This window comes from Gracilinanus agilis, chromosome 2 (assembly GCF_016433145.1).
Source record: "Gracilinanus agilis isolate LMUSP501 chromosome 2, AgileGrace, whole genome shotgun sequence".
NCBI lineage: Eukaryota > Metazoa > Chordata > Mammalia > Didelphimorphia > Didelphidae > Gracilinanus > Gracilinanus agilis.
This window is the reverse complement of record NC_058131.1, coordinates 313130993-313151982: the sequence shown is the minus strand read 5'-3', so window position 1 is coordinate 313151982 and position 20990 is coordinate 313130993. Positions and strand designations below refer to the sequence as shown.

At 36.7% G+C, this 20990-nt stretch overlaps 1 protein-coding gene across 1 annotated transcript in view; it reads left to right on the top strand.

Moving 5' to 3' along the window:
* The first annotated feature begins 20542 nt into the window (after nucleotides 1-20542).
* Nucleotides 20543-20990, top strand: part of LOC123235352 (olfactory receptor 2D2-like) — a 5979-nt gene continuing 5531 nt past the window's right edge. Inside the window, 1 exon segment of the mRNA XM_044661465.1 lies at nucleotides 20543-20958. Coding sequence (XP_044517400.1) covers nucleotides 20543-20958 — 416 coding nt within the window.

The following is a 20990-nucleotide window of genomic DNA, read 5'->3' as shown; positions in this document are numbered from 1 at the left end:
CAATTAGAGAAGAAAAAGAAATTGAAGATATTAAAATAGGCAATGAGGAGACTAAGCTATCACTATTTTCAGATGATATGATGGTCTACTTAAAAAATCCTAGAGAATCAACTAAAAAGCTAGTAGAAATAATCAACAACTTTAGCAAAGTTGCAGGATACAAAATAAATGCACATAAATCATCAGCATTTCTATACATTTCCAACACACTAGAACAGCAAGAAGTAGAAAGAGAAACACCATTTAAAATCACCCTAGATAATATAAAACACTTAGGAATCTACCTACCAAAACAAACACAGCAATTATATGAAAACAACTACAAAACACTTTTGAAACAATTAAAACTAGATCTAAACAATTGGAAAAAAATTGATTACTGATGGGTAGGATGAGCTAACATAATAAAAATCACCATTCTATCCAAATTAATTTACTAATTTAGTGCCATACCTATCAAACTACCAAAAACCTTTTTTTACTGCATTAGAAAAAACTACAACAAAGTGTATTTGGAAGAACAAAAGAACAAAAAAAAAGAATATCAAGGGATATAATGAAAAAAATGTGAAGAAAGGTGACTTAGCAGTCCCAGATATTAAGCTGTACTATAAAGCAGTAGTCATTAAAACAATATGGTACTGGCTAAGAGATAGAAGGGAGAATCAGTGGAATAGACTTGAGGTAAGTGAAGGCAGCAAAAGAGTGTATGATAAACCCAAAGAGTCCAGCTTTTGGGACAAAAAATCACTATTTGACAAAAACTGTTGGGAAAATTGGAAAACAATATGGAAGAAATTAGGTTTAGATCAACATCTCACACCCTACACCAAGATAAATTCAGAATGTGTGAAAGACTTGTATATAAAGAAGGAAACTGTAAGTAAATTAGATGAACAGAGAATAGTATACTTGTCAGATCTCTGGGAAAGGAAAGATTTTGAAACCAAGAAAGAGAAAAAATTACAAAATGCAAAATAAATAATTTTGATTATATTAAATTAAAAAATGTTTGTACAAACAAAAACATTGTAACCAAAATCAGAAGGGAAACAACAAACTGGGAAAAAATCTTTATAACAAAAAATTCTGTCAGAGGTCTAATTACTCAAATATACAAGGAGCTAAATCAATTGTATAAAAAATCAAGCCCTTCCCCAAATGATAAATGGGCAAGGGACATGAAAAGGCAATTTTCAGATGAAGAAATCAAAAGTATCAATAAGCACATGAGAAAGTGTTCTAAATCTCTACTAATTAGAGAAATGCAAATCAAAACAACTCTGAGGTACCACCTCACACCTAGCAGATTGGCTAAAATGATAGCAGGGGAGAGTAATGAATGTTGTAGGAGATGTGTCAAAATTGAGAAGTTAATGCACTGCTGGTGGAATTGTGAACTGATCCAACCATTCTGGATGGCAATTTGGAATTATGCCCAAAGAGTGATAAAAGAATGCCTGCCCTTTGATCCAGCCATACCATTGCTGGAATTGTACCCCAAAGAGATCATAGATAAACAGACTTGCACAAAAATATTTATAGCTGTACTCTTTGTGGTGGCAAAAAACTAGAAAGCAAGGGTATGCCCTTCATTTGGGGAATGGCTGAACAAATTGTGGTATATGTTGGTGATGGAATATTATTGTGCTCAGAGGAATAATAAACTGGAGGAATTTCATGTGAACTGGAAAGACCTCCAGGAATTGATCCAGAGTGAAAGGAGCAGAGCCATAAGAACATTGTACACAGAGACTGATGCACTGTGGTAAAATTTAATGTAATGTACTTCTGTATTAGCAGCAATGCAATGACCCAAGACAATTCTGAGGGATTTATGGAAAAGAACACTACCTACATTCTGAGGAAGAACTGCAGGAGTGGAAACACAGAAGAAAAACAACTGCTTGAACACTTGGGTTGATGAGGACATGATTGGGGATGTAGACCGGAAAAGACCACAGCAATGTAACTATCAATAATATGTAAATAATTCTTGACTGACCACACATGTTAAAACCAGTGGAAATGCTAGTTAGCTACACAGGGGATGTGGGGAGCAAGTTTGAAGGGTGAAGGGTAAAGTAAAAACTTATATTATATAACCATGGAAAATTTTTCTAAAAATGAAAAATTATTAAAAAAAAAAAAGAAGAAATGGCCTGACCACTTAAGATTATGGATTGTTAAGAACAATATCTCCTTGAAAGTAATGCCCATTATAGGAGTCAAAGGACCCTGTTTACAAGATTCTGTTCCATGATAATATATATAGTTTTATTATAGGAAGAAACATTTTTTCCTTGAATTTTGTGGATGCCTTGTTGTTAAAAAATATTTTATGGAAGCAAGTGGAATTAATTTTAAGACATTCCAGCCACATAGTCTATGCATTTCAATGAAATTTAGTTGTTTTTCAATTTAGGATTCTATTTAGTTTAATTCTATTTCTCATTGAAAATGTACCATTTTTGATACAGATTTTAATTTAGATATAAGACCCTAAGTACCAATGATAATATGGTTTCTATTGATGATAAATTTCCAATCCCCTAATTCACAAATGTATTTCTATAATATTTGATTATAGTTTGGTAAATCTATAAAGAAAATTTTGCCTCTTGGAATTGGTGATTATTACAACTGAATTAGTCTACATTACCTTCCTTGTGGTCTTTGCTTACTAAATCAATTTCTTGGACATCTATATGTGTTAGTATCTGAAAATAATAAATTGAATTTTTTATTAATGTTATCAGTTTCAGATTAACTCAAATTTACAGCACCCCTAAGTAGTGCAACTTAATGAAATTTGATTATCCTGATTTCCTACTCCATTTTGAAATCTTATTTTCTTTGCCAATAAATAAAATGTGATGATTATAAGTAAAATGATTTTGAATTGGAATTTCTGGGTTTTGGTTCTGACTCTACTTCAGTTTTGTTCTTTCACATTGTCTAGACTTTTCTCTACTTCTTAATTCTACCTACCTGAGATCTTGATAGTGTCCAGAATTCCAAAGGACCCAGAAATGTAGATCCAGAAGAAGGCAAATCTCCAACCTGTGTTATAAAAAAAAATAAAGTAAATAAGCTGGGTAGGTGGGTATGAGGAAGGATAAAGGGGTATTGGGGATTATAAGGTGATTTGGGGAGGAAATGAAGGTATGGGAAGGAATATAGGAGATAAGGGAAATAGGGTATAAGGAGAGGGCAGCTCAAACAGGTTTATTCCCAGAGGCTTGAGACAGAGAATACAGGGAGGAAAGTAGGGCCAGTAAGAAATGTTTAGGTTTGACTGGAGGGTTTCTCTTGTTAGTTTCAAAGTCTCTTGAGGGAGGGGTCGAGATGGCTCCTCCCTGCCAGTCAAACTGATGGCTGGAGGAAGTCTTGAAGGTGGGTACTTCCTGTCAAGATGGATGCCCCAGTTGTCTCAAGAAATAAAGGAAAATGATTCTTTCCTCTTGGCCCTTGTCTTAATTTTCGAGACAATGACTCCCCACAGGGTTTGAATAGGTAACAAGGGGCTTTATTAATACCAGGGTCAGTCAGAAGGGGAGAGGGGTTCAGGGTTTTCTAATTGCTGCTAGGGAGAGGGGTGAGGGTGGGGGATGGGTCGTGGAGAGATTTAGACAGAAGGTCCGGCTCTCCCAGTCAGGAAGATTTGACTGCCTTTTAAATAAAGTCTTTATCAAACCTAGGGGTAACTTATTTGAGGATACTCCAATTATCTAAAGAAACTAAAATCCACTATGTTCAATTACCAAGCCCTCCCTTCCAACCAGAACCCAAAGGAAAATCAGGGAAGGGGAGCAATGGAGATGGTAGATCAGGGAGAGGTTCAGGGAAATGAGATAGGTCCAAATTTCCCCAAAACAAAATAAGTGCAGACCAAGGCCGAAGCAATTAGGCCAAAGCCAAAAGGCCAAAGCAAAAGCCTCCAGCCACAGCGAAAGCCAGAAGGCAAAAGCCTCCAGCCACAGCGAAAGCCAGAAAGCAAAAGCCCTGTCAGTTGGAACTTCACCTCTATTTATAGCTTTAAGTTCTAACTGACTTTCTGAACATTCTAAGATGTTTAACTGACTTTTTGTGACCGTTAGAAACTTTTGTGACCGTTAGAAATTACAGAAGCAAAAAGTTTCTGTTAGCCACCTTGCATTATACCTGTCATGTTACTCTGTTGTGAAATGAGTGTCCAAAGAAGAGCAATTTCATAAAACCATAAATCACGTAGACAGGGGAAGCCTCAGAGCTTATCTAAAACAATTTATATCTTGCTAAGAACTATCCTCTTCTTACACCAAATTTCCAATGAATTATTTTAAACATGTTATTTTTCCACTCTAAATATTTCTGTCTTAATATCAATTCTAAAATGGAAGACAAGTGTTAGGTTATGGGAATTAGATGACTTGCCCAGTCACATAGCTAAGAAATACCTGAGGCTAGATTTGAACCTAGGTCCTCCAGACTCCAAACCTGGTGCTCTCTCTACTGGGGTAGCTAACTCCCCCGAAACCTGTTTCTTAGACTACATTGACATTCTTGACTGCCTTGTCCTATTATTTAGTAAAGTCAAGATTTTAGTATATTTGAAACTACATAGTTTAAAATATGAGCTGTTGTCTCCTCATGAGTGCTTTCCCCCTATGAAGCATAGGAATTTATTTTTGTATTTATTTAAATTTCATATTTGTACTTGTTCCTTTGTTTTAGTTTTCAGGATCTTTTTTGACCTCATTTTACCATCCAGCATTTAGGTTTCCAAGGTTTTGATAACTTTATCCATGCCATAATCCAAATAATTGATTCCTGAAGACAGAAAAGTGACTTCAGTATGACAACCCAATAGAGCAGCCAGTTATTTCCAGCTTGATCCCACTTTCTCTTCAGAAATTTTAGGCACAAAAATAGTGAAGAGAATCACTTGTGTGTGTGTCTCAGAATTCATCAAAATATGTTTGAGTTATTTTTTATGTAAAGTTAAACATCCTAATTAATACTATGATATCCAGAAATTGTTGAAGACTAAGGTACTGAGAGATATATAGTGGAAGAGAATCAGAATTTTCCTGAGCTAGTTTGTTCTAACATATAAAACCTTGCCAGTATATAGTGATCAGCTAAGTGAGGGATGCTACTTTGGATCCTGGGATCTCTAGATAGTGGCAGGATCCTGATTTATACAGATCGATATGAGATGACACAATTCATTTTCTGATTCTAAAATTGAGTTCAACTTATCCTCAGAAGCATACTTATCCAAACCTCTTATTTTCCAAATGAGGAAGCTGAGGCCCAGAGATGTTAAATGATTTTCACAGTGTTACATAGATGGTAAGCATCAGAGCTAGGATTTGAATCTAGGATTACTGACTCTAGATCCAGATCTCTCTCCACTAGGTCAGAGAATATCCTGGAAGCTGCAATAGTTTGTGGTTGGACACTAAAGACATCCTTTTATCCTTAGAGCTGGGTTAATGAAGATTTGAAAAAATGTATCACTTTTTCCTTTAATATCTGAAATTACATTTTAAAGGTCATCTGTTCAATGTTTCTTACCCAGATAATTGTTAAGCCTATGTAAGGTAGAGTGTTTTTTTTTCTTGCATGAGTATGGGAATTAGGTCCCCTCTCTCAGTCTTTAGCTCTCAATTTCTCTCTCTCTCTCTCTCTCTCTCTCTCTCTCTCTCTCTATATATATATATATATATATATATATATATATATATATACACACACACACACACACACACACACACACACATATATTCACTCTCTCTCTCTCTCTTGAGTTATGCTGGAGCTGTAGTAGCCACAGATTTTGCCACTGTATGGTCAACTTCATTGCCCTCAAATATAAATGCTCAAGATGCAGAACTCATAGCCCTAAAACATGCCTATATAATTGCCAGAGACAAAAGGGCCACAATTTACACAGACTCTAAATATGCATGTGGAATTTGTCATGCAGTGGGTGTGTTATGGCCTCAGAGAGGATTTTTAACATCAGCTAGAAAAACTATAGCAAATACAGAAATTATTAATGAAGTTCTTTCTGCTCTCCACCTACCTGCAGACCTAGCTGTAGTTCATTGCTCTGCCCATACACGTGAAACTGACCCTGTCTCTAGGGGAAACAATAGAGCAGATACCACTGTAAAACTAGTGACTGTAGAAGGACCTGAATAAATTTTAACATTAACAACAAATAATGAATCAGATTTATCACTTTCCTATAATGAAAAAGAGGTGGAAAAATGGAAGCAAAAATTCAAGGTTAAACAGTTTAATGGAGTATGGTTGTCATCTGAAGGAAAACCTTTTCTCTGTAGAAGATTTTATCACCAAATATGCCAATATATGCATAAAAAGGTCACTTTGGCACCTAAGGCATTATAGACTCTGTTAAAAGAGTATAGATAGCCCTTAGAATAACCACAATAGTCAGTAAAGCATGTATAGCCTGCCCCACCTGCCAAGCATATAACCAACATGCTTTTTATGGCAAAGCATTTGGTGGGTGCCCTTTGGCTTACACAGCTTTTGAACACCTGCAAATTGATTTTATTACAAAGCCAAAAGCTGGACATTATAAAATTTGTCTAGTCATAGTCGATCAGCTGACCAGATGACTGGAAGCATTTCCTACTGCCTGAGCCAGAGTGGCTTTTGTTGCCAAGGTACTCTTAAAAGAGATTATTCCTCTCTTTGGCCTGCCGACACATATTGATTTGGACAGGGGAAGCCATTTTATTGATTCAGTTTTATCTCAGGTTTATTCCTGTTTGGGGATAACTCCCAAATTCTATGTACCATCATCCCCAGAGCTCAGGCCAAGTTGGAAGAATGAACAGAGAGCTCAAAACTATGATTGTCAAACTATGCACTGAAACATATCTAAAATGGCCTGAAACTCTACCCCTAGCTTTATTTTATCTCTGCAGTAGGCCTAGAGGACATCTACACATCTCACCACTTGAGATGCTTTTTGGACACCCTCCTATACAAGTTAAACCTTTTTCTCCTGCATACACATCATTATTAAGGGGAGATACTTATATTGCTACATGTATACAAGAATTGCAGAACAAATTGCATGAAGTCCATGAATCTAGAGCTGCAGTACAAGCAGGATATATAGACGTTTCACTTCATGACCTAAACCCAGGAGACAAGGTATACATAAAGAAATTCCCAGTGTTAGGGAACAACTCGGCCTTCCTGGAAAGGTCCATTTCAAGTACTATTAACCACTTCAACAGCTATAAAAATTGGAGAAAAAGACTCTTGTATTCATTGCTCACATGTAAAGAAAGCAGCTTCTATTAAAACTGATTGACTATACCTCATAACTCAACCATGTATCCCAAGTTGATCCAAATGTTGGTCAACGCCCTCCTCAGGGGGATCTCAGGGGAACTGTATAATTACTATAGGGATTGTATAATTGTCATGAGACTAAAAATTTTTTTAAGAAAGAAACATTTCAGGGAAAGGAACTTGATAACTCTGAATCTAGAAGATGAATTGTTTGAAGAAGGCACCATGAAGATGCAAGAAGAAAACCTCCACAGCATCAGATGATCCAGCACAAACTTTGTAGTATAACTGATTATACTTTGGGGGATTGAACACAAATATTTTGAATGTATGCCACAGGGATTGCCCCCCCCCATTGGTTTATTGTCAATGCACCCAGCAAACATTGGTTTGCTCTCTCTCTCTTTATCTCTCTAACTCTTTTATTTCCCTCTTATCTCTAGCTATTGAATATTGTATTCACCTTTAGGTAGAAGATCTTTAGAGATACAAGATAGTTATGTAAAATGATTCATTGGGGAGACTAGTGTCCCAAATAATCACAGGGGGGGATTGTGAAAGGAAATTCTTGGTTCTCTTTGTTTATTCTGAATTTACACTTGTGAAAAGGGAATCCTTTATTCTCTTTGCCTAGTTGGAGTTAAAACTTTGGTTAATAATAACTTAAATACCCGTAGAGTAGTACCTCACTAGATTGTGAAGATAGGATTAACTCTCCTTTGTCTACTTTTGAATTAATCAACAAAAGGGTATACACCCATACTTAACCCTAAAGTAAGGGTTATATTATAGGAATTTGCCCCTCCTAAAGGAAGACACCCCTACTTAACCTTAAGTAGGTGGAAGTCTGCAACCCATGTGCTAACTGGGTAATAACTCAGTAACAAATGAATCTAAACTGGATGACATCTCAAAAACATGTGAATCCTAGGAGAAGAATTAACACTTTTAGAGGTGACAAGTTAATCCCACAGACACTGCCCCTGGGCAGGGCTGGACAATTTGGAAACTGTGAATGGCCCCTGGGAAGATGGGCAGGAACAGGAAACCACCATAAAAGCCATGAAATCCTTGGGCTGAATCAGTCTGGTGAAGTTGAGTCTCATGGAGCGTGTCTCCTGGAGATAGTCTTCAAAGGAACTTCACTGGAGACTGTGGCTTGGAATCGTGACTTCAACTTAGATTCTGACTCCTGGACTACTTAGCTATGTGAGTGAAAAGGGATGACTACTTTCCTAGTTTCCTAAGAGACTAACTTCCATCTTGGAAGAGGCCTCATAGTTACTTACTACTGGCCTTCCTGGCTGAGGACTAGTATAGGTATTTTTTCTAACCTCTCTCACATTTCTCTACTTTATTGTTTCCTCTCTATTTTGTAAATAAGCCTCTGATTTGCGACATTATTTCATATAATTTAAGTCCAACCATTAAATTAACCTTTATACCGTCAACTATAATTTTTTTCTTTTTCTGTTGTTTACTCATATTTTTTCCTTCTTTCCCCTCTGTCATTGGCTGTAATCTTGCTCCTCTGGTAATCTGCTGGATCTGTGGGTTTTGGCTATTCTGTCCCGATGGGGCTTCTTCACTGCTCTGCTGATTGACTAGTATAACAATAAAAAGGTCAGTTAGGGATGTTTGATAAAAGGGAGATAGAGAAATTCTGTATGGTGAGTCTCTCTTCCAGTTCTCCCTTGGGGCTGAATAAATACTGGGAAACTTTAAAGGGGTGTCACAATGAAACTGTGTGACCTGGATGGTCGTACCTCCCCACAGGAGTTGGGGGCAAGGCTTCCATATAAGACGAGGTATGTGGTACCCCAATTCAATTCTGAATAAGGAAGGGGTTCACACAAACCTCCCCCCAATCAGTTAATTTCACAGTGGGTGGTCTGGCTTCAAGATAGAGTCAGTCATACCAAGCTGTGATTCCCTCACCCTTGTTGTCTCTCAGGCACTCTGGAACACTATCTGATTGATGAATGGTTTTTATTATTTGCAATTCAGGGATTGGGGAAAGGGGTGAAGGGCAGAGGGATTTTGGGGTGCCCTATTCTCTATTTCTATGGGGTCCATCACTTGGGTGGCAAACTTTGGTGTTCCCACACCTAAGCTTCTTCCCTCACCCCTTCTCCTTCTCTATTTCTATTTTTCTGTTTCTATACTTTTCTATAATTTTAAGTTTTGACTGAAAGAGGGTTTCTCAGCAAAGTTGGGAAATGGGAGGAGACTAAGAGATCACACCCAAAATGGAGTCCAAAAACTTAGATGACTCAATGGTTGAAGTCTTGATGAGTGAGATGCAATGGAATGGCTTTGATCAGGGAATCAGATTTTCAGTTTCCAAAGAAAGATCCTCAGGAACCCCTCAGGACTGGATCCAAGCTGGGTTGTCCTATTCCTCCCTCTTTTCAGTCCTCTGACTAAAGATCTCTCCTCTCCTTCTTCCTTGGAGAAATACCTGGAATTCCCTCTGGTCTCAACTATCAGCAACTATCAGCAACTGCCTTCTCTGGCTCCTTTTGTCCCTTCCCCCTTGCACAAATCCCAACCATATACTACCTTAGGCTAATGGTATTGATGAGTCCTGAGGTCATATCTTCCCCAGCTGGCAACAGAGATTGCTGGTGTAGGTGAATGTGTAGGTGAAGGGAGCTGTGCTTCTAGCCCTGTTAGCAAGGTATTCTTTAGTAGTTACAGCCTTTGTCCTGGGATCAGAGTTAGTTGGATTCTTACAGCTAGTCTCAGTGCAGTCTTTGGGGGAGGGGTGTTGGAGATTCCCTGCCCTCTGAAGGCTTCTTATCTGCCCTATTGATAAGATTAAGCCAGAGTGGAGTTGATCTGCAGTGCTGGATGTACCCTGAGGCCAAAACCTTGAAAAAAGGGGGGCAAAGATGGAATGTTTTGGGGTGTCCAGGTTGCCCTCTCTGTGCTTCTAGTCCAGCTGCCTTCCTTCCCTGCCCCCTGTGTTCAATGTTCTGAGCATGGCACAGCTGTGCCAGCAAAGCACTCCCTCTGGACTAGTGCCCTTGGCAGCCCAGAGATTCTAGCCACCACTGGATACTTAGCACTAGAGAACCCCCACAGTAGGTGGGTCCTGGGACCTTCCTTCTTTCTTTCCCTTGAATCTGAGAGTTCAAGAATTCACATTGTTTTTTTGGTGTACCTTTTAAGTTGAATCCAGCAAGAGGGTTCCCCAGCTCTGCCCTCTTGTTAGATTTGATTTTCTGTCCCCTCAAACCACTTTGGTTTTGATTGATGTGGAAGGGGTTTTAGAGATCTGGACTTTTGCTGTGTCTAAGCTGCCATCTTGACTCCACCTCCTGGAGAGTCATTTCGAACTCTACCCAAAGGGGTATAAAATCATGCATACCCTTTGATCCAGTAATACCACTTATTGGCCAAAAGAGATTTTTTAAAGGGTGGGAAACATCCTATTTGTAGAAAAATATGTATAGCATCTCTTTCTGTGGTGGCAAAAAGTTGATGTTCATCAATTGTGGAATGGATAAACAATTTGTAGTACCTGATTGTTATGGAATGCTATTGTATTATAAAAAGTGATGAGCAAAATGATTTCAGAAAAACCTGGGAAGACCTACTCAAACTGATGCAGAGGGAAGTTAGCAGAACCAGAACATTGTACATCATAACAGCAATATTATAAAATAATCAGTTGTAAAAAAAGACTTGACTATTCTTAGCTATACAATGATCCAAGATAATTCTGAAGTACTTATGCCAAAAAATGCTATCCACCTCCAGAGAAAGAACTGAATGCAGATTGAAGCATACTATTTTCCCCTTAATTTTACTTTATTTTGTGGCTTAGGATTTTGGTTTTATGTATTTTATCATAGCCTGAGCAATATAGAAATATGTTTTGCTTAATCCTACATATATAACCCAAATCAAGTTGCTTACCATCTTGGGGGAAGGAGGGAGTGAAGAGAAGAGAAACTATTTGGATCTCATAATTTCAGAAAATGTATATTTAAAATTGTTTTTACATATAATGAGGAAAATAAAATATTAAATAATTTTAAAAGAAAAAGAAAAAAGATTGCTGTGAAAAAAATTTATATTAGTTGGCAACAATAATGGTATTATCCTGGAGAAGAGAGGAACTGGACATTATGTGTTTTCACATGTTTGAACAATGGTCTTATGGGCAAGGAAGTGAATTGTCCTGTTTGTTATTAGGAAGCAGAGCTCTAACTAGCTAGAGATATTCTGAGGGCCACTTCAGCTAGAATGGGGAGGTTGCAAAAATGTGGAATACCTATCCTTCAGAGTCTGGCCCAAATTTCTGCAGGAAGAGAGGGGAGATAAAAGTTCATCCAGGAAGGTAAAGAGAATACGATAGGAGAGTTGCCAGGTTGAAGGTTGTTGTGCTGCAGTTTGGGTCAGTGAAGAACTCTAGGAATGTGTAAAGATAGTCATCACCTCATATGAACTGAGATGAAACTATGTATATCCTGCGGTATTTGTGACTCTGACGGAGGGCAGAACTAGGGGAAAATGGGAAGATGTTACAAGGAGGTAAATTTTAACAGTTAGAAAAAGTAACACTTTCTTACATTATAATCCTTCAAAAATAGAATGAACTGAATTGAGATATATAGCATGTTTTAGGTCTCTAGATGTCTAAGCAAAGACTGAGGTCTATAGGCAATTTAAAAATATAATTCATAGTTTGGTTTGAATAAGATGACCTCTGGGGCAAAATTCTGAGACTCCCTGATATGAATTTGTGGTTTAAAAATATCTGAAGGTTTCCAGAGCACCAAGATAAAAAAAAATTCCATCTGTCACCATGGTGCATTGACTTTTTAGTCAGTAAAATTAACATTTCAAAATATAATTTAGAATTCACCTGTTCTCATAAATTTATAAGTAGATTTCTTAATGTATGATGAAGAAATTAGTAGACCTCACACTTGGTCAATCACTCAGTTATCCTGCCATGTATACTTTGACTTAAAGAATATGGGGAAGGGAGGAACAAAATTTGATAGTTTGTGGTTGGAGATGTAGCTTCAAGTTACCAGCACTATAATTCCCTTCTTGCAATACCACCTGAGAACAACTTACCAAAAAATCCAACAAAAACACCCCATGGCATAGGGTCTATCTTAATGAGTAAAAAAATCCTCCAGAGCATATTATGGGCCTCAGAGACACTATCACACTATAGCCATTAAACTGGGACTATCCTGAAAGAATCAAACTTTATTTGAAAGGCAAGTCCTCGAAATCACCAAAGAGACTTGGAGCTGGGAAGGACTGATTTGAGCTAATTTTCCACTTCTCCCTTCTCCCCAGTTCTCTTTCCTTATTCCTTTCTAGACTTTTTACAATTATTGAAATGTGTTCTCTGTCTTCTGGAGAGGATTTCTGTGGTTTCTACCCTACTTAGTGGCATCTTTACTCATCTGTTCTGTGTTCCCCACTTGAAATCTCTTCAATGGCTATGAAATTTGTTCCTGTTCTTTTCTGTCTTCCAGGTGAGAAAGTTAGATTTAGGATAGAAAAGGAATTCTTGGAAAAGGGATTTTGATCTTGAATGTTTTCTTTTATTCTAAGATCATCATTTATTCTAAGGAATTTGATATCCTAATATTCTCTCCTTGGCAGTAGATATACATAGATGTTTTCCAAAAGGGACTTTTATTCCTTATAATCAAAATATTCCACTCAGTAATTGGCAGAGAATTACCTAGATGATGGTTGAAGTGAAATGAAGAATTCCTTTGATAGAGAAGGTATTTGGATTGTAAAATTAGAAGCTTGAACTAAATATAATCTGAGGAGCCTTCCAACTCTAAATCTATGATCCTTTGATCAGATAATCACATGTCTCATATTAAACTGCAGAAGCTATAAATTTTGCTATTTCATGGCAACTTTTCTCTCTTTAGGAAGAATAAGGAGAAATGTAGTATGTCTTCCTAGTTGGTCACTCTCTTTTGACAAATTCTGCAATAAGTGAAGGACTAAGAATCAGTAACATCAGGCCCAAGTTGATTTCTCCTCACAATTAAATTTTTAATTTCTTATCTTTTAGATGGCCCTTAAACATAGGTTTTACTTAGAACCTGTAAGCACATCTCTATTAAAACTAGACCTGGGGCAGCTGGGTAGCTCAGTGGAGTGAGAGTCAGGCCTAGGTTCAAACCCGGCCTCAGCCACTTCCCGGCTGTGTGACCCTGGGCAGGTCACTTGGCCCCCATTGCCCACCCTTACCAATCTTCCACCTATGAGACAATGCACCGAAGTACAAGGGTTTAAAAAAAAAACTAGACCTGTTGTGGTAAATTCTGTGAATCCTTTTTGAGGGTTCCTTCTGATTGATTTTTTGTTTTTAAAAAAGTAGAGGAATAAGAAAAGTCAACTTGCAAAGGAAGGAATGCTCTATTTGATTCCTATCCTGAAGCTACTTCTTTGAGTAGGAATCTATGTGAGCTCTACCAATAAAAAGTGTGTGCAGATATTATTAAAGTAACTGCATGTATGCAGGTAGAAAGATAAGCAATAGTTAATAAGAGCCTACACAGATTTATGAAGATCAAGTCTTGACAAGCTTATCTTACTTTTGTTTGGGATAATTAGTTAATGAGCATTTACTGAGAACCTCCTTTGTGCTCATACTCTGTTAAATGCTAGAGATGCAAAAAAAGTCAAAAGACAATCCTCAAAGAGCTTATAAGGGGCAGAAAATATGCAAATAATTATGGACAAACAATCTATCTACATGATAAATTGAAAATAATCAACAGAGGGAAGTGTCTAGAGAATTAAGAGGGAATCAGCAAAAGCTTTCTGAAGAAGGTTGAATATTAGCTTGTAATTTAAGGAAGCCAAGAAAACTATGAGGCAGAAATGAGGAAGAGTATTCCAAGTATGTGGAATAGCCAGTGAAAATACCTGGAACTAAGAGATGGAGACCATTGCACCAGAAACACTGAATTCATAGTGACTGAGGGATTTAAGATGTAAGAAGACTAGAAAGGAATGTTGAGCAGCAGGTTATCAAAGGCTAAATGCTAGGATTATGGATTTGAGGAATACTATAGACATTTTGATTTCAGTAAAGATTCATACAAAAATTCTCATTGAGATACAAAGAAGATATGTAATATCAGTGATGGCATAGTTAAGGAGTCAGAACTTCTTTAACAACTAAAACCAAAAAAGACTAATGAAAAAATCAAGGTCAAAATTTATATTTTGGGGGCAGCTGGGTAGCTCAGTGGATTGAGAGTCAGGCATAGAGATTGGAGGTCCTAGGTTCAAATCCGGCCTCAGACACTTCCCAGCTGTGTGACCCTGGGCAAATCACTTGACCCCCATTGCCCACCCTTACCACTCTTCCACCAAGGAGCCAATACACAGAAGTTAAGGGTTTTAAAAAAAGAATAAAAAAAATTTACTTTTGGTGGTGTCAATTCATTTTGGAGTGTATCCAAAGAGCTCACCACTACTCCTATAACTGTTCAACATTTTGATTTATGATTGAGATCAAAGCAAGGATGGCATTATTATCAAAATCTTGGGTAGCACAAAGTATAAAGGATAACTAATAGGTTCAATGTCATGTTTGGAATCTGAGTAGATGCTAGTGCACTGAAACAAATGGATTGAAATCCCCCCAAAAGAAATTTAATGAAGACAAATATAAATGCCTACATCTTGCTTAAAACTTTTGGGAGGTAGACATATAGAAAAGGCCAGTGATTTTTAGTGTTCTGAAATATATAGTTTGCCAAAAATATGAACTGGTAGTTAAGAACTTTGATAGAATATTAACAGCATAATGTTCAGAGATAGAGAGCTTATGTTTACACTGTACTTTTTCTTAGGAGACCACATCAGAAATGACATATACAGTTCTAGTGAACACATTTTGGAGAGGAGAAAAAATAATAAGCTGGACCGTGTCCAGCAAATGTTTACTAGGAGTGTGAGGAAACTTGGAGCCATAAACACATTAAAATAGCTCAAGATGTGAGTCTATTTAGACTGCCGAAGAGACAACCTGTGAATGAGGGTGACCTGACAGTTTTTTTCAAATATGTAAACAACTTGTAGGAAGAAGAGATCAGTCCCCTTTTAAATATTACCTCAGAGGGAAGAACTAGGAATAAAGAACAAAAGTTGAAAAGAAGATATTTATTTGATATCATAAAAAATATTCAATTTAAGACAATTAAACATATCCAAACCAACTTTCTTCAAAAATAACCCAAAGGAAAAATTAAGAATTAATTTGGAAAGAATCAATTACAATTAAGCACCAGTTTCAATTGCTGTCATCTAATTGGGAAGTATTTTCTTTATAGATATTCCCCTACTGATAAACATGTTATTATATAAATTAATTTGTGTCAGTGATTTGAAATTCAGACTTAATTGTTCCATAGAAACTTTATTATAGATGGCACTAAGGATCCTACATCTACCCTCTCAGCCATATTTCCATATAGTCATCTGTAATAATGACTAGTAAGAATATTGCTACAATAGTCATAATAAAAATTAAATACCTCACTAAAATTAGGAGGCAGTTACATAGCTCACAGAATAGAGATAAAGAACTCATCTTCTTGAGTCCAAGTCTGGCCTCAGACACTGACTGTCCATGTGACTGGGCAAGTAATTTAACCCTGTTTGCATCAGTTCCTCATCTGTAAAATTTATTGAAATAAATTGCAAATCATGCCAGAATCTTTGCCAAGAAAAACCTCAAATGGAGTCCAAAGAGTCAGACACAACTGAAACAACTGAAGAACAATATTGAAATTAAATTAGAATATTTCCCTTGTATGCCTGTGCTTGAGGACATGAAAATTTAACTAAAACAAGATGGAAATGTAGGTAAATAGTATTTGTGAAGCTTCTGAGATTTTCTTGAAATTTTCAAGGGTTTGGGATGTTCCTGATTTCTATTTTTTTACCTAATTTTACTTGAAAACATAATGAATTTACTTTTCCATGATATAGATGAAACATTTGTCCTATTCACAAGCTCAGTGGCCTTAATTTTTGGTTCACAACTGGAATGAGAAGGGGAAGAAAAGGGGATTTCTATTTAGAGGTAGGAAAGAATTGGACAAGATAAAGAAAAGTAAGTACGAATTTAAGTTTACATATGTGAGAGAAACATTCTGCTAAAATAAACTAATACTAAATTAGACAAAATAGAGGAGACCTAAGGGTTTGCATGCAGAACATTGTTCTAGACTAACACTTAAGTCTCAGATTCAGATGAAAATGAAATTATCTGCAAAATTAAAGTTTGGAATATCCCTAGATTGACATTTGTTTATGTGAAAAATACTTGAATAACTGAATATCTCAGTCATATGAAATAAATGCTGTGACTGAGAAAAAGTTGGGGCAGTTTTAGGTTGTACAATTTCATTCATGATGAAAATGATCTAATAGTTCTTTTGAACTCTATGGTGGTCAACAACTTATGGAGTAATGTGTTCAATTGAATGCAAATTTTGAATAAAACATTTTTTCAAAATGGAGTGAATTTTGAGGAAAGTGAACAGATTCATAAAATGTCATATAAATAAGAGGTGAGGTTTAGGCTATGAAAAAGAAGTTTAGAGAAGGCATAGGCGTTTTCTTCATATATGTATAGAGGGTTTACACTCATTCTATGCTGATCTGGAGGACAGAACTAAGAAAAATGATAGAAAACTATAGAATGGGAGATTTTATCTCAATAGAATGGAATATTTTCTTTTGAAATGTCTAAAAATGGGATTTGCCTTCCTTTTTATTCAAAGATTTCATTGAACACCTAACTGATGAGCAGTTGGTGACTGAAAGGAAAATTCAATTAGATCATCTTTGAAGGTCCTTTCCAACACAGAGATTATATCATTCTATAGTTTATATGCTCACATAAAATTTCTATTAGCTCCTTTATTCTTTGCATTCATTATTAATATCATTTGTTTTTGTTGCTGAATTTCTTCTTATGTCCTCTCTTCTCAAAGGGTAAACCATAAAATGAAGAATATTTTACAGAGAAAAAAAAGAAAAAGAAGGGAAAAAATTAGCAAAAATCAATCAATCCGGGGCAGCTGGGTAGCTCAGTGAAGTGAGAGTCAGGCCTAGAGACAGGAGGTCCTAGGTTCAAATCCGGCCTCAGCCACTTCCCAGCTGTGTGACCCTGGGCAAGTCACTTGACCCCCATTGCCCACCCTTACCAATCTTCCACCTATGAGACAATACACCGAAGTACAAGGGTTTAAAAAAAACAAACAAAAAAAAAATCAATCAATCAAAAAAGACCAAAAACCTATAAAATGTCTCAAATCTAGAGACTTCCCATTTTTGCAAAGGAGTGGGATGGAGACAGGCTTGTGTTTCCTTATAATTCCACAACATTCACTTTCAATTTTTTGTGGCATTTTTTCATTTCATTTACATTTTTGCTGTCAATGTATATTCATTTTTGGCCATGCTTACTTTACTCTGCATATGTTTGGGTCTTTCCATTCTCCTCTATATTCATCATATACAATATTTCTTAGTGTACAAAGATATAATGTAATATTCATCTATCATTTTGTTTAGTTATTACCCAAAGGAATCTCCTTTCTTTCCACTTGTTTTCTATTACAAAAATTGCTATCAATATCATGGTATGTATGGAGATTTTATTATTATCAGTTACTTCTTTAGGGAAACGATGAAAACCAAGACAAAGACTATAGGCATTTTAGTCACTTTATTTGCATAATTCCAAAATGCTTTCCAAAATTGACGGCTTCGCTAACAATACATTAGTGAGAATATAGTTCCACCTGCCCTCAAACCATGAATACTCAAATCTTTTATCATTGTTTCAAATATTCTAGGGGAGAGAGGTAAAACTTCAAGCACTTTGGACTTATATTTCCATTTTTAGTGATTTGGAACATCCTCTTACATGGTTATTAATAGTTTGTAATTGTTATTAGAACTATTTATTGATGTCTTTTTACCACTGAACAATTAGGGAATAACAATAGATAGATGGATGAATAGATAAACATTGTCATTCCCAATAGACCCATGGTAGAAGGACATTAATAAAGAGTTCTCATCATTTTAGGTAAATATGTACACACACACACACACACAAACACACACACACGCACGCACACACGCAAATCTCAAGTACATCTACCCTTTCTTTGAGACAATAAGATTGCTCATTTCTTTTGTGAGGTCCAGCAACCTTGGTCATGCTATGTAGAGATAAAGTTCACAGGTAGCCATTTCCCTCATGGATGTGGCATATATATCTATAACTATATCTGTATCTCTATACCTCTAAAAATTGAGAGAAAGAAGAAGAAGGAACTGTTTTTTCCAGCAGTTTTTACCATTGACCTTTTGGGGAAATTAGTATATATGTAAAATAATTATATTTGTTTGTTGTAGCTTGGATACCAAAACTTCTTTGGAAAAATTTGTTATGAAGTGTTTTTTCTCCATTTAGCAGCTTCCCTTCTTCACCTAGATCAGTGATAGGGAACCTTTTAGAGATGGAGTACTAGGCCTCACTCCACCCTACCCCCCCAGACCAAGCAATGTGCCCATGCCCCCCCACCTCACAGACAGCACATTCTGGGTCTCAGGTGAACTGCTTCCCCCTTATTCCACAAGGGGAGGTAGGAAGCACTCCCATTGGACTACTGGACAGGGGAGCAGGTAACATAGTCAGGTTTTGGGAGAGAGAGAAGAAAGGACTGCAAACACTCAATTTCTATCTGGTCATATGAGCTATGATTACCTCAACTCTAGGAAAAAATAACAAAAAAGCCCCAGTTTACAGGAAAACCTTATTTATAGGAAAATATAACTCTCAGATTAAATGACACCATCCTGACATATTCGCCCCATTATGTTATAGCCTTCCTGAAGGAGGTATCCTCCAAATTAACCTTTTTAGCAAATGGTTAAGGGTTGAAGTCAGGTTTTCATCTGGAAGCTGGGTTAATTGCTACTTCTGATAAGCCACTATTGTGTTTTCCAGAGTTTCTAGCCCACCTGTTCTCCCTCAGGCAGGCACCCCTTTGAATGCAAATTGAATAGGCTAGTAAGAAGTGACGGGACTAAGAATGGAAATTAAACCCAAGTTTGCTTGTAAAAGAAACTGGGGAAGGGAGCTGTAGAACATCTAAGAGCTTATTAGCCTAATCTCAGTTTCATAAAACTTATTCCTAAATCACTAGACTGCAGTTTTGAACATTTTTTAAGTATAAGCCCAAAAGACACATCCCCAAATCCCCCCAATACTTTGTATAGTAAAGACACTAATTGCTTCTGACAGTAAAGACATATATTATTTGTCTCATTAGGCCAAAGGTAATTAAGAGGCCATTGTATTGGGAATGGGGTTGGACAATCTTGTCCAGCAATGGTTGCTGTCTAGCAGAGACCTGCTTACTAACTCCTACTGGGGAAAAGGGAAAGGGGAAAGTGGAAAGAGGAAAGAGGAAAGGGGAAAGAAAGCAGCACAGCTGAGCCTTCTTCCAGCTTTCTAGTTAGGAACTCTCACTAACTCTAGGCTACAGGGACAGGGGCACTGGGTCCTTGGAGCACTGGGTCCTTGGCATGCATGTCCACAGAGAGGTCTAGGTATGTCATCTCTGGCACATATACCATAGGTTTGCCATTATGGACCCAGATATATTAGTTTTGTTTATGCACATTTTCTGTTTCATGAAACCAAAAGTATCTATTATCTTTGGTAACTGTCTCTATCTCTTAGCTTTTAAAGGTATATTATATACTTTCCTTCTAAATGCTTTATGGTATAATCTTTACTTTAGAGATTGTGTCCTTTTAAAATTTTTTGTAGAATATGACATAAGATTTATTTCACTTTTGGCATATTTTCCAACAATTGTATCTAAAATAAGTTCCTTTGAAAGTAATTTAAGCTTTTTGATATATTGAACCCTGGGTTATTGAGTTACATTGTTTCTAATTCTCCTTTGTCTCATCTATTCTATTGATCTACTTCTTGATTTTTAAGCCAATATTAAATGGTTATTATAACTGCTACTTTATAACATAATTTGATATCCAGAATAAGCATTCCCCTTTGGCTCCTACATTTTTTGTTTTTTTTTCCTTCATATTCTAGATAATTTATTTCTCCAAATGAAATTATTGACTCCTTCTTAAACAGATAAAAGGATCAAACATGAACCAAACAAACCACTTCAGAGTGACAGAATTCCTTCTTCTGGGACTTTCTGATGATCCTCAGATGCAACTACTGCTCTTTGTATTAGTTTTGGGGGTGTACTTAATTACTGTTTCTGGAAACCTGCTTCTTATCTTTCTAGTTCTCACTGATACTCAGCTCCATACACCCATGTACTTTTTTCTGTGCAATTTATCTACAGCTGACCTCTTTTTCTCTACCAACATTGTTCCCCAAGCTCTAGTTCACATGCTATCCAAGAGAAAGGTCATTTCCTTCATAGGATGTGCAGCTCAGCTGCTTCTTTTCCTCATTTTTGGATGTACACAATGTGCCCTGTTAGCTGTGATGTCGTATGACCGATATTTGGCTATCTGTGATCCCATGCACTACTCTCTTATCATGACAGGAAGGTTATGTTGCCTCTTGTCATTGGGGTGCTGGA